Source organism: Lolium perenne, chromosome 1 (genome assembly GCF_019359855.2).
Source record: "Lolium perenne isolate Kyuss_39 chromosome 1, Kyuss_2.0, whole genome shotgun sequence".
NCBI classification, from domain to species: domain Eukaryota; kingdom Viridiplantae; phylum Streptophyta; class Magnoliopsida; order Poales; family Poaceae; genus Lolium; species Lolium perenne.
Window position 1 is genome coordinate 247,175,143 of NC_067244.2, and position 14,100 is coordinate 247,189,242.

The 14,100-nt window shown below is 42.9% G+C and overlaps 1 protein-coding gene across 1 annotated transcript; it reads right to left on the minus strand.

The window, feature by feature from the left end:
- Positions 1–7,961: 7,961 nt before the first annotated feature.
- LOC127327519 (large ribosomal subunit protein bL21m) lies at positions 7,962–11,242 on the minus strand. Its single transcript, XM_051354301.2, has 5 exons — positions 10,720–11,242; positions 10,550–10,630; positions 9,644–9,745; positions 8,646–8,720; positions 7,962–8,491 (listed from the first exon to the last, which is right to left on the minus strand). Exons 1-5 carry the CDS (start codon positions 11,161–11,163, stop codon positions 8,390–8,392), a joined length of 804 nt encoding a protein of 267 aa, XP_051210261.1. The 5' UTR covers positions 11,164–11,242; the 3' UTR covers positions 7,962–8,389.
- Between the last annotated feature and the right edge of the window lie 2,858 nt (positions 11,243–14,100).

Below are 14,100 nucleotides of genomic sequence, written 5' to 3' on the forward strand. Positions count from 1 at the left end.
TTTTCTCTTTTATCGTTTGGCTGATACCAACTTCTTGTTGCTTACATGGTTATTTTTTCATGGAAGATACTTAAAATAATTTAAATACATCACAATTCAGCAACCCAGGACTACGCATAATTCTAAACTTGTGTCAGTCAGTAGAATATAAATCCAAAGATGTTATTACTTACTAAAACACATGAATTTACAAATTTAGCTATATGGATGCTGAGTGCCAAGTTTGGAGAAATTTGAAGAAGCTAAATGTGCTTGGGGAACAATGCCATGAGATTCAACTTGCTTCGCAATAGATCTTTGCAGTATTGTGTCGACCTTAGATTTTCCTTGATTGTAATAATGAATCTTTTGTAAACTGGTACGTTTGGTTAAATAAAGATAGTCGTGTGCATCTATTGATGTAGAGGCTGGGGCGATGCCCCCATATCTTAAAAAAAAGTATTGTAGCTAGGTAAGCAGGGCTCTTCCACGGAGCCTTAGAACATGTACAATGATAGGATAGACGAGTCTTCTCTTAGCCCTCCATGTCGTATTAAGAAGGCAATAAAAATAAGTCATATAATGTGTTTTCTCATATTGCAGTTCCTAGAAATTAATGAGAATTGATTAAAAATTTAGTGAAATACGTGTTAACAAGAGAAGTTATATATGATATAATGGAGAAAATAACCTTTTCTTATTTTCTAAGAGATATGCGGGAAGGCGGTCCTCTTTTTCTTCATTCTCTCTCCTCCAACTAAGCAAAATTCTGACTTGACAAATCCAAGCGAAGATTGACGTCACCCATTGCACATGCACTAAAAACCTTTAGGGTTTCTAGAATGATATTAATGGGTTCACGAGTGGAAGTAACTATGAATTTATGATAGGGTGCTTATCTACGTGCATGGAAAGAGCTAAATCACAAGAAATTCCATGTCTCCACAATGGACACTTACATGGAATAGGAAGATATCAGTTATAGATAAGTCTTGCATGTCATTTCATGATGTAATATCTAGTTAGTTAGATTTTTGTGGCAGGCGTACCTACATAAATTATAAGTTTTTTTTATTGTCTTAACAAAAAAAAAGCGAGAAGGCATGCCATTCCTCCTTTTTCAAGTAAAGAAGACCATTCTTTCGAAGAATTTGAACAATAATGCTTTCTATGAAGGAACCAATTATGGATAAGTACTACAGAATTACTATGAAAATTATATAAACCAGAAGGGTCCTAATATTTATACTTCCTTTGGGGCTTCCCTCTAACAGAATTACAAACTCGTTGTTCCCCCTTCCTTTCGAGTACACATTTTTGTGCAAAATGTTTTTCTAGAAAGAATTTTGAAAAGGGTGTTGTGGCAATCGATGCACCCATGATAGCAACACAATCCATATCACACATCTTGACTATGTATGTTACGGTTTGCATTTGGCTCGCACAACCAAATGAAATACGTTAGCAATGGCTTCAAGGGACTCGGCAGTCATAAAATTGACGATTGTCATAGCATTGCAATTAGCAGTCCAACACACACACAAAAATTGGGACTCCAACATAAACCTCGCAGGTCCTTATGTTTCTCCTTGACATTGTCTTAAGTTAATCTTAACAACATTTATGATATTAAATTAAAATCACTAGATTCATCTTTACATGTAGTTCAATAATATAGTAATTTGATGTTACATATAAATTTATAAATGTTTGACTTTCAAAAAATTAAAAAATGTACACTTATTTACGGATGGAAAGAGTATGTCTCTCTTGTTCTATCCTCTCCAAATCGCTTCATCTCACTGGCAAACGGAAGTTTTATCAAACATTTCAGGGGAAGGGACGGGTGCAACATATGGGTCAAATCAGTTATTTGTTTATTTTAGGAGAAGGTTATTTGTTTATTTTGCCAACTTATATACATTCATGTCATGAAAGTATGGACATATTTGGCTCGCGCAGGATTTCATCTCTAGGAATTTTTTCATCAATTCTTTTTTTGTAGAATTTCTATGTTCCACACGAGCCTCAGAGGTCAGACCCAGCTGGAACATTCCTAACATCTCCCTGCCCCTGAAAGTGCACCAAACACCCATCGCCCCCTTTACAGGAGATGCCCGGATCTCATGCAGAATATCCACACGGCTGCTGCTGCCTACGCCACCCAAAGTGCAGCAGCACGCCACAAAATTAAACTATCGTGTGGTCGGTCACTTCCATAGCTTTCCTCTGCACAAATAACCACACGATGACCTCAATTTCATTAGTGATTTCGATGTGGCAAATATAACTGAAAGGATCCCACTTAATTCTTGCACTTTTCCCCGTGACAATCTGACCAGCTTTCTTGTGCTGGTTTGCCTGCATGTTAAGGGGGTCATGTGATGGAAGAAGCAGCATGGCAAGTGGTGTGTGATCGTGGTATCTTGTGATGTCTCCTCTTTTTAAGGTATCTCCGCGGGATATTCTGAGGAACAAGAGTGGGATTAAGTGTCGATGGCGAAAGAAGAGGGGATGGTTTGTAGAATATACCCTCCTTATTTGATGCAAGGCTTGTCACCGGAGAGCATCGGTTCGAGCAACCGCACTTTGTATTGCTTGCGTGTCGGGTCCGTCTCTCTAGCCGGTTTGCTCGGACTATGGTACAAGTCAAGCGTAGAGCTTTAGCATGTCTCGACTTTTCGGACATTGTCTGGCCAAACCCGACAAAGGATAGTCCGGGTGGCCGTTACCGTGAACCTAGGGTTTGCTAGCCATAGCCCGGCTTTTCGTAACCGTGTGACATATATGTAGACATTTTGTTGCAAGGAAATTATTTTCTTTGCAATGCAAGATACCAAGGGAAATTGGACAAACTCTGTTAAAAACGATACATTTTCATGTATCAAACTTGATTGGAAAAGAATGCATTTCATGCATTAATCAAACAGAGCATGCACAACACACCGCATAGACCTTTGTAGTGTAATATCTTGTAAGAGTATAACCCACTTAGAGGGGTCATGACACACTCTTTTATTGGCAAAACACGCTTACGTAGTTCAATGAGGCGTGCATTGCAAGTAAACACGTTTAGTCCCAAATATCATGCAAGCTAGCTGTTCTTATGTATTTTCTTTTTTAAGGTTTAATGTTGATTCCCTTCTGATGAAATGTTGATCAATTGCAGGTGTGTCCCTTGCTCCACTAGCACAGCACTAGTGGGTGGAGTAGGTATACGATGGTAGTTTAATTAGTGCTCCATTTTGCGTACTCTTCTTGTGTCATTATCTGAAAAGTAGTCAGGTTAGTGCTAATGAAAAGGGATCTGAGTTTGCGAAAGAACCAACGTGGCAAAGCAGAACTATTAGACGCCATGAGATATACTCGTATATGTAGTAACCTTATTCTGAGATACTGACGCGTTATCAGTTTGTAAGCCTTGTTGTCTTGGTTTGGGTTGCTTAGTTATTGAGGCATTGACACGTCACCATTTTAAAAGCTGTGTTGTCTAATTTGGGTTGCTATAGTGATTATATGTGTGCGACCAAGATCCTCCTCCTCGAAATAGGCTTTCGCCCCGCTATATTAATATAGCAAACGACCCGATACAACGAACGCGCTGGGGCCGCAGCACAACCAAGCCCAAAAGAAAAGAAAAAGAAAGGAAAGAAGAACTAATGCCGACACCGGCAGATCGACGAACACGATGACGACCCGCAACCGCTGCGCCCTCCGGAGAAGTACCACCACGCTCCTAGCACGCCGAGGCGCCGCATACCAAGCAACACCTTCACCAAGGAGACGACGATGACGCCGCTGCTGCCCGGACTAGTCCTAGGGTTTCCCCCGGTATGCGGAGGGGATTGAGGAGGAGGTACACCCGACGCCCTTCAAGAAGGCAGGGTGACACCCGCAGGCGTCACCGCGTCGGTATCGAGCATGCCGACAGGGATTTCTCCCGACCTCCAAACCGACCACCCCAGACGCTCCGACGTGCTCCACCTAACATGCCGCCCACCAGCACACGCCACCACGGTCTTGAAGCCATCCTCGCCGCCTAACTGTGGTCACCGGAGTAGGGCCTAGAGGAAGAAAAGGGATGCATCGGGGACGGGGGTAGCAACACCGCAGCCACGCGGGAGGGAACTGCCTCCACCGCGATCGCCTTCGCGGTACCCGACCGGACGAGGCTACGAGGCAAACCAGGCCCGAACTGGCCCGGCCGGACCCAAGAGGGCCCGTAAAGCCCCGCTGCAACGCTGCAGCTGGCTGACCGGAGTGCCGCCGCCGCCCACCCACCGCGGCCCTGCCTTCTCTTCCTCCAGGGAGCGCCGCCGGCGTGCCAGCGCGAGCACCCGCCGAACCCCTCCGGGCCCCGCACGGGCCAGATCTGGGTCGAGCGGGCCCTGCCATGGCGCCGCCGCACCGCTCCGCCGCCAACGGCCGCGCCACCGCCCCTCCTCCCACCCGACGCGCAGGTTTCACGCTACCCTGCCGGACCGACGCCCGCCGAGGTGCACCGCCGCAAGCCCGAGGGACCCCGCGCCCCCATCTTCGCGGCGGGTAGAGTCGGCCGCCGCCGCCGGCACCGCGTGGGCAACGCCCGGCGGCACACGCCGACGGCGGCGGCAGGGGAGGAGGGAAGCTGGGAAGGCTCGGGGAAGAAGGCGCGGCCCGGCCGCCGCGGGGGCGGCGCGGGTCGCGGGAGGGTTTCGGGGTTTGTAAGGAAATCAACTTGCGACCAAGATCAGCTAAGGTGGTAAAAAATTATCTCCAAGTTTATCCAGAAAATTAGCTGAATGCTATCGCAGAGTTAATTAAGTGTCCAATTTTTTGTATTTGAGTCGTGTTTCCAGCGTCAGCCACTAAAACATGTGAACTGTGTTGGTGCTCACTAATATAGTTTGCATTAAAAAACATCAATAAAAAAGTCATTATTTTTAGAACCTCCAATACAAAAGTTGAGGGGGCAGGGAGATGAAAACCAAAGTTCAGATTTTTTATTAAGATCATATAGGGTGTCTGAAAGCTGATGAATCTCTGAGCAACGGGAGGATTGTATTACTGTTCATAGTGCCGCTTCCACAGTGCCATCTCTTTTTTTCTTCAACAGCAATCCATCTACACCAAATTCAGTAATATGCTACAAAGTTTCAGATAGAAAAACATCGCACAAGAACTGTGCTCCATTGTGCAGCCAATGGTGTACCTGTGCAACACCCACTAGATCTTGGACCTACTAAAGAACTTTAAGGTCAGGTGTGCTTGTTCTTCCTTCTCTGACCTTCCTAGATCTTGCGACCTGTTTCGCCACAATAAGGCTTTGCTTTGGTACACCTTCTTTGGTAAATTTTACGGATCTTAAAGCATGGTCGACTGGTGGTTATTATCAGGTGGTGGCAAATCTATACCAAGGTAAATGAAATCAAAATGAAGATTAGATATGATACTCCCTCCGGCCCATGAAAGTTATCTGAGATTTGTCAAAATTAAGATGTTTTGACAAATCTCAGACAACCTTCATTGGACGGAGGGAGGACATGTTTGAAAATTGTGTTAATACACACCTAACAGTATTTATTTAAGATTAACTTCTGAGTATTACTATGAAATAATTTGCAAAATGTGATGTGACTGGGATGATGAGAACTACGAAAGAGAGTTTGGAAACATCGTCATTGGCAGATGATCTTGGCATTTGTGTTGCATGATTTATGATGAGTGCAAGCCAAAAGGGAAGTACAATTTACTTTGCAGTACAATTGATAATTGAGTTTACAAAACGAGAGTGCGCCAAATGTTTATGGCAAAAGTACAGGTTCCTGTTACCGCATATACCATGCTTTGCACCCATTAACTTTCCTTGGGAGTTCTAGTGTTCCTTTTTTCTCGTTAAATTCTCCAGTGTTCGTGAGATTAATGTTTTGTGACTGGGAGCTTAGTTGAAAAATCACGAGGTTAGGATATCTCAGAATCTTCTTGAGCCAAAGCTTTACAGAGAGAAAAAAGCTTAGGCCACTATTTCGGCATATTCCGCTGTACTCTTTAGCTTTCCAATCTAGGCGCAACAGGTTGAGATTTTGTCAATGTGACATTACAAGGGAAAAGGGCTCAAAGTTCAAACCACTCTTGAAGCATATACTTCCATCCCTTTAACTTGTCTTTAGCTTGTAAGAGTATTTGCTACAAAATGGACAATAGAGCTTCAGCTGGAAAGTACCTGAAGTTTTTATTTCCAGCTATGCATATATTTCATTGTCAAGAGAAGCTGGATTGGATCAACAGGAAGGGAGGATCATGGACTTTTTCTTCTTGTCACAAAAGAGGCATGTGACAGATTAAAAGATAGATAGACAGAAGATTGCAATAAGAGAGAGAGGTAAGGGATTGGATAAGCTCAGCTTCCATTCCATGGCACATCACAAAGTGAGGGATGGGAGATGACACCTAGAAAGGAAGATGCAAAGCAGGATGTCCAATCAACCAAAACAGGCACTTGAAGAGGATATGCTCCAATATTAATGTTGGGAACAGTTCCTCCATTACAATGCAATGGCACCCACCAATGGTGGCATGGCATGGCTTTGCCCTTTGGTGTAAAGTGCCTTTGTGCATATGCATCATTGCCTCCAACCTCTTTTTCTGGTGTGGCAACTTTGGATTGGTGGAGGCTATGTAGATCAACATGGTTGGTTTACGATTAATTAGTCTCTGAGATTAGCTTTCAGTATGAGATTTACAAAGATCATGGTTTATTGGCACTTGCATGAAAGATTGGGATTTTCCTCAATTTCGTTAGTGCTTAGGCTGAACATATGTTGGTTTGTTTGTGGGTCTGTCACGAGGGTAGCCAAATTGTTTATCCACAATGAATGACTGGAGTCTGGAATATATTCCATGCGTGCATATGATATTCTTTGGTCTACATTTGTGTTGTTGTCTGAAAGGGACTAAGATACAATGCTTTGTGTTCACATAGGTCTGCAGCATATCTGCATATGTTATGAAGTTTGATTTATAAGATTAACATCAAGCTTATTAAACAAAATGATAATCTGGTCAACAGCAGAATCACCTTCAGCCTGAAGTTCATCACCAATTTGAAGGAAATTCAATTGACAATCGGACACTAGGCAAGGTGTTTCCCACAGTCGTTTTCTTCTTCTGTGATGCCAATTTCCTCTTTCATGAATACGCGGAGCTCCTGCCATCCGTTTAAAAGCCAAAAGAGTAATCTGCAGTTTGACGTTATAGTAAGGCGGAATAGTATGCATTCATCTGTAGAATTGTAAATTAAAGCAAAATGCATGTCTGCATAATCACAGCCACAAGAAACGACCTAAACAAGCCATCAAAGTTCACCGTAAGCTCCACCAGTTAAAACTAAAATTGCTACACGGAACGTGAATAAAATTGTCACACGCAAGGACTAGATTAAGTAAAGGTATCCTTTGGTGCTAATGCAAGCTGCATCTTGTAAAGTGGATTCCGAGAGAAGAAAGTCCCTATGTCGAATCAAAGTGTGTCCAAGTTGATATTTCTTAAGGCAAGTTAATATTTTTTAGATAAGATGGTTCACAAACCTTTTGCTTATTCGTAAAATAATATAGCGAATTTGACTCCAGTGAACATGAGAGGGCAAGTAAGATCTCCAATCTTGTGTTCTACTGCAGGTAGATCAGTGGTTTCGGCAGGATTCATGTGTACATCAAAAGAGAATAGTACAATTTCCTGTAGAAAGCGACGGGAGGAAAACGAGTATTCTCATGCCCACTAAGAGGAGGTTTAACATATTTTTTTCATTGTTCCTATGAGTTAGTGGCACACTATGGCTGGCAGCAGCAGCTTCCGAATCAAAACGTATCTAGTCAACTACAAACTGATAAACAGATAACTGTTGACAGAGCAACGAGTTCAGAATTAGTTAAACAAGTGCAATGGAAAAGCTCTAGTGGAGGATCATCTGTCAAAAAAAGATTACCATCTTTGAAGCAAGTGTAAGAAATAATTTCAGTTTCGTTTGCACAAACATGAACATTAAGAGAGAACATTTCTGTTTCTATTATTCATGGCCGGGACGGTACACATGGCGACTGACGTATCAGAACCCATTCAAAGACATAAGGAGTACAGGGAATAAAAAAAAAGAACAGAAAATCAGTGCAACTATAAACTACAGGCGCTGATCCACATCAGATTATCTAAATCACGAACTTTTCAAGACACTGGTGTTGTGTGGGAAACGCAACCGATGGGTGGACAGGTCCGTGGGCCAAAATGTGGACATTGCGAACTGACCTTCAGCTTCAGTTCAATCATTGCATTAGTTAATGAGCACAAAAACAACATATCGTGCAAGTATCGAGATTGCTTGGCATTGTTGACATAAACACAAAACAGCAACGTTCCTTTGATTCATCGTCTTAATTTATGCAGCAACAGCAGCACTCTCTGATTTATCTATGCCTTCTTGTTGAAGAAAGGACTTGTCTATTCCTTCGATGTTAGTTATTCTCAGCTTTGTCAATTCCTGGAAATTACCACAGCAGCCAGTAAGAACATAAGCCAGAGAATAATGTCAATAATGAGAACTTCATCTTTTATTTTGAGAGAAGTAAATGTCAATAATGAGAACTTTATTTTGAGAAAATTCAATACAAGATAGTAAAAAAAAAATGAAGTACCTGACGGTGTCCCTTTGTTCGACGGTAATTTTTCCTCCTTTTCTTCTTGAATATAATAACTTTTGCATCTAAGGCCTAAAACAGATTGTCAAGAGAGATGAACTCAAAATTGTGCAGTAGTATATTCCAAAACAACTTACATCAAAGCTGGTTGGTTAAGTACTTATAAAAAGTAAAAGTGTGTATTAATAGCAAGACTGAAACAGTAAAGATTGAGGAATAAACAATTGCAAATCAACTATTAATGTTGATGTACATGTTTGAACACATTATGCCAGTAAAATGAATAACTAGGAGAGATAGCAGAGCCAACCACTAGATATTTTTTATGCTCGAACTTATGTTATGTCGGTTATATTTTCACAGTTCAGAGGGATCAATGCAATCCAATGTGGTGCCCAATGAATTAGTTTGTGGTCCTTTAAGAGGTACCAAAAAGGTCTATGTTAGTAATGTCTCCTAAAAATATATGTTGAGCAGACATCAAATTGGACTTTGCAGCATACTACGAATATGATTAGAGCACCAACATATTGTCCCAAACATACATAGTTCTGAAAATAATTAGCATGCTAATATCAGTTAATGGAGGGGTAACCAAGAGAAGTGTAGTGGAACAAATCAAGGAATTTGAAACCTCCGAATTATGTACATCGGTAAGAGTTGGCCTCCCAATTATTGTTTCGAATACATCAGGTTAAGAGTTGGCCTCCCAATAATAACTAGGTCGTGAAAAAAAATACTGACATGCATAGCTGCACCTGCACGCTAGTGGTATGTTCAGACAAGGATGTTCAGATAAATCTGAAATCCGCACATATATTGCCTAGTGCATAAATTGCAGAATGCAGACGCAACAATTAAGCAGACATGCATACAAACTAGCTCAACAAACAGAGTTCGTGCACCATTCCATGGACATCATTGTAACAAACATGTTGAAGAACACTCCAAAAAAACAGAAAAAAAAAAGCTAGATTAAAGAAGTATCTCCTTACATGCTCTTCAACGACGGCATGGACAGTAGCATCAGTAAGAGTTGGCCTCCCAATTACTGTTTCAGCTTGTGAGCCAAGCATGAGAACTCGATTTAAAATTAACTGCACCAAGTGATTCGGATGACAAAGCATCAGCAGAATGAACAATGGAATGGGAAGTAAAGGAAGCGAGCAGAGACCTATATATGATACCGGGGATCATTAAAAGAATTTATCAACTAGTCACTAGTTCACTGCAGTGGTTTGTTCATTTTGGTTTGAAAAATGGTAGACTAAAGACAGATATTATGAGGATGGGGTGTCATGACACTAGTGCAGCTAAACGAAGAAGGCACCTAACAATAGTTATAGTTCCACTCAACCCATCAACCACAACTACTCATGTTTTTAACAATTTCATACTCCATACACTTCACCAAACTTAAAATTCAGTTACTGGTACGCTTTACAGCAACCCCTTAAGGAGCTTCCATGAGACTAATTTGAATCAGTACTCTTAAGTTTCCAGCTCCCAACATACATGGAGCTTCCATGAGACTAATTTGAACCAGTACTCTTAAGTTTCCAGTTCCCAACACACACGGAACCAAATCAACCAGTTCACTGTGCTAGGGGATATCCCATGATAAACGATTGGCACATAATGTCAATGCCAGATCATGCATTGCATGCAATTCTACATCTTCACCATATCAAGTGTATCTTTATTATCGGTTCAGAATTTTAAGATTGGTGATATACTCATATCATAATAACATAATTCATCACCAAACGAACAAGAAGATAAACCTTCATACCTTAGCTCGCAATAACAATAGTAACCCTATTAGTCTAGGTAATAGGTTGCAGCTAGTATTGAAGCACTAAGCGCAATCAAAACTATTCAACCGAAGTTGTCAACATTACCTTGTCGTTCACATCGCAGAACTTCAACCTCTCGGTGAAGATGGAGTCGCCATTGCTCACCTTGAACTGGTGCGAGCCAATCTGCAGGCAGGAGCAAAGCCACCGCACCCAGGTCACCAACCAGATCCGAAGCGCAAAAACGGAACAAGATTCGGGGCAGATGGGCAGACCTGGACGACGGCGAAGACGGGCTCGTAGGGCTTGAAGGGCTTCTCGTCGGCCCCGAGCGGGCCCACCACCTTGTACCCGATCTCGGACGCCTCGGCGAGCTTCTCCTCCTCCGTCTTCCCGCTGGGCGGCTTCGCCGCCGGCGTCTCGTCGTCGCCCTCGCCCCACTCGCCCCCGCTCCCCTCCTCGTCATCCTCGTAGTGCGCCTCGTCGTCCGCTTCCTCGTCGTCGTCGTCTTCGTCCTCGCTGCCGGAGGGGGCGCGGGTCGCGAAGTGGGAGCGCGAGGGGAGGAGCCGTAGCGAGGCGGCGGCGGCGGCGCGGGGCGCGAGGGGCTGGGACAGGGAGGTTAGGGTTTGGGCGGCGATCGGGACCGTGGGGAGGGGTTGCGGGCCGTGGGGGACGAGGCGGCGCGTGAGGAGGCGCAGGAGGCATCGCCGCGTCGCCATGGCTACGGCGGCGGCGGCGGCGGCGGCGTCGGCGGATGGAGAGGCGAGGAGGAAGCGAAGGGTAGAAATGGAAATGCTTATTTTGCCAAGCGGTTTTGACGAGGGTTTAAGGGAAAGAGGAGACGGATGAGTGACACTGCAGGTGGGTCCTACTCACGGCGGGCCTCCGGGAAACGGTATAAGCAGCGCTACGTGAGCCGGCTGTCAAAGGCGTAGAAATTTTAGCGGACATAGGATACGCTTTCCCGTGATATTTACGTAGTTTGCTATTCGACAATTGAATTTCTACTAAAATGTCCTTAGAGCTTGTTTGGTATCCAGATATTGGCCCCGGAATCGCGGAATTCATTTGGCAATTCCAACTTTACGTTGTTTGGTTGGCACGGAATTGCATCGTCATTTCATTTGGAATACCTACCTAAATTTCGCCATGGGTTAACGTGATTCCCGTCTCAGACCTGTCATTTGGGTGGAAACGAGAGACCTGTCCTCAACCCCCGACCCATCTGGCTCCCTCCCGCCGCCTCCAGCCTCCATCCTGCACCTCGCCGCCTCCCGCCTCCATCCACCTCGCCGCCTCCCTCCACCTCGCCGCCTTCCGCTCCGTCTCCCGCCTCCCGTCTCCTCCTCCGTCCACCTCGCCGCCTCCCGCTCCCTCTAGGTCGACGGCAAGGTCGTCAAGGCCAAGATCCGCTCGATTCTTGGTAGATGCCCGATTTGCTCCTTCTAGATCTTATTTCTTTGCGACCTCATGTGTTGGATCGAGATTTATTTGATGCTTTTCGTGTGCTAGATTTATTTGCTCATCTCTCCGAACAAGATCGACGTCCTGCCGCCGTCCAGTTCGTGTCGGCTCCTAATCCTAACGGCAAGATGTTCTTCACCCGCCATTGTTTGGCCAATTCACTCCATCGATCGATCCTTCTGAACATTGTTGATGAGGTCAAGGATAAACAAACCTCTGCATAAACAAATCTGGGCTCTCCTTGGTGGAATACCAGAACTAGAAGATGATCAGCTCTTGGCAATATACGATGTTCTAGTTGCCGATGATCGCAAGTTCAAGTCTCTATTGGCACTGCCTGAAAGGATGAAGAAGAAGTGGGTTCTAAAGCAAATAAGCACATGATTGGGATACTCCTTTGTTATGTAGCAGTCTACCTGGAACTATTTAAACTATGAAACTTGTTTAAACTCTGGAACTTGTGATGTAGCAGCCTTTGTGATGTGCAACTTATTTAAACTCTGGAACTTGTATTTGTTAAGTTGATGCACTTATGTGGATTATGATCTATGTAGCAGTCTACCTGGAACTATTTAAACTATGAAACTTGTTTATTGTAGTTGTTTTATGGACTAGAACTTGAAAACTTGGATGATATGTGGATTATGATCTATGTTTCGGTATTTTGTAGAATGTTTTAAGGATAAAAAGTTATGAGAAATACTTGTTGCAATCACGTGATGCATGCGTTTTTATTTTAGTACATGGAAGTCATTTACAAATTCAATATTGAATTCTATTGTCATTTGCAATTCCTGTGACAACCAAACAAGTGTGTATTTCTGGAATTACAATGTAAATGAAATGAATGCATGAATTCATTTCAAAATGCTACAAATGAAATGAATTCCTGGATACCAAACGAGCTCTTATAGAATAAGCTGCTTTTCTTTCGGTTCTAGGATATCACACCGGAGATTCTTTGAAACCCCGTCCTAACTCCCAAGGTCTTGTTTTGCGCAGGTGATTTAAATGGAAATATTAGGTACCAACCCTAGAATGAGGTATGTCAAGAGAAATAGGCTAATGGGGATGGATTTCTTAATTATATAGGATGTTTTAATTTTTTATAGCATCATTTATGTGAGATTTAAAATTTAAAAATAATCATTCCAGAATAACATTTTTTACTTCCGATCACATTCATACTAACAATTTACTTCCGAACATATTTAAATATAATCATGTACTTACTAAACAATGTATTTATTACTGTCAACTTTGTTGTCCATCATAATTAACTTACTTACTTTCTATGTAATGACTTAAAATACTACACTACACTACACGATGTTGGTGTTGCATTCCCAACTATAATCATCATACTTCAGACATGTAAAGCTGATATATAATATCCTCAACTACGTCATATAAAAAAACACACCCTACATTCTAATATGATGCTACCTGCCTAATTAGCAGAGAGTAGGATACAATACACTACACTAAAAATGGCAAAAAATTATGCATGTAAAGGTAAAATCAATCATCTAAAAGATCGCACATTGATCTGTATTTTCTTCTACTGCTTCATCTCCTCAATCAAAATTCGAATATATCAAAATATGGCTCCAAATCACCAACTATGGTAGCAGTTGCGGATCTAAGAACAATGGTCTGAGGCTGCTCCTATCTTTAAAGGAGACCCTTCAGTTTCCTAGATGCAAAGCCAATCTCTTCCGGTGGTCACTCGGGCCTTTCACAATGGGTGGCTCTTGATGGGGTATCATAGGCCATTTTATAATGTGACACCATATTAACTGATGAAAAATAAGGTTGCTAAGATACAACCTTGATATATGTAAAAAGGTATTTCTAGTCCAATCACATGCACGCATTAGCTTAAAATCATGAGTAACTGTACTTGTCAAAAAATGTCTGTTTGGTCACTGTATTCAGAAAACTAGGACTTACGGTCACTCAGTATGACAAAGCTTGTCAATACGGTCACCATGCCCACGGGCGCACGTATTCGTGCCGACGTGGAGCTGACGCTTGAACCGCATGTAATTTTGCATTCAGGACAGATTGGACGCAAAACTGGGCAATGCTTGGGCACAAAACGTGGTAGTTGACGTTTTTCCAGTTGGGCACAAAACGTGGGCATCTTCCTGCGGTGCGGGAGAAACAGAGCAGCGAAAAACGAGTAGACG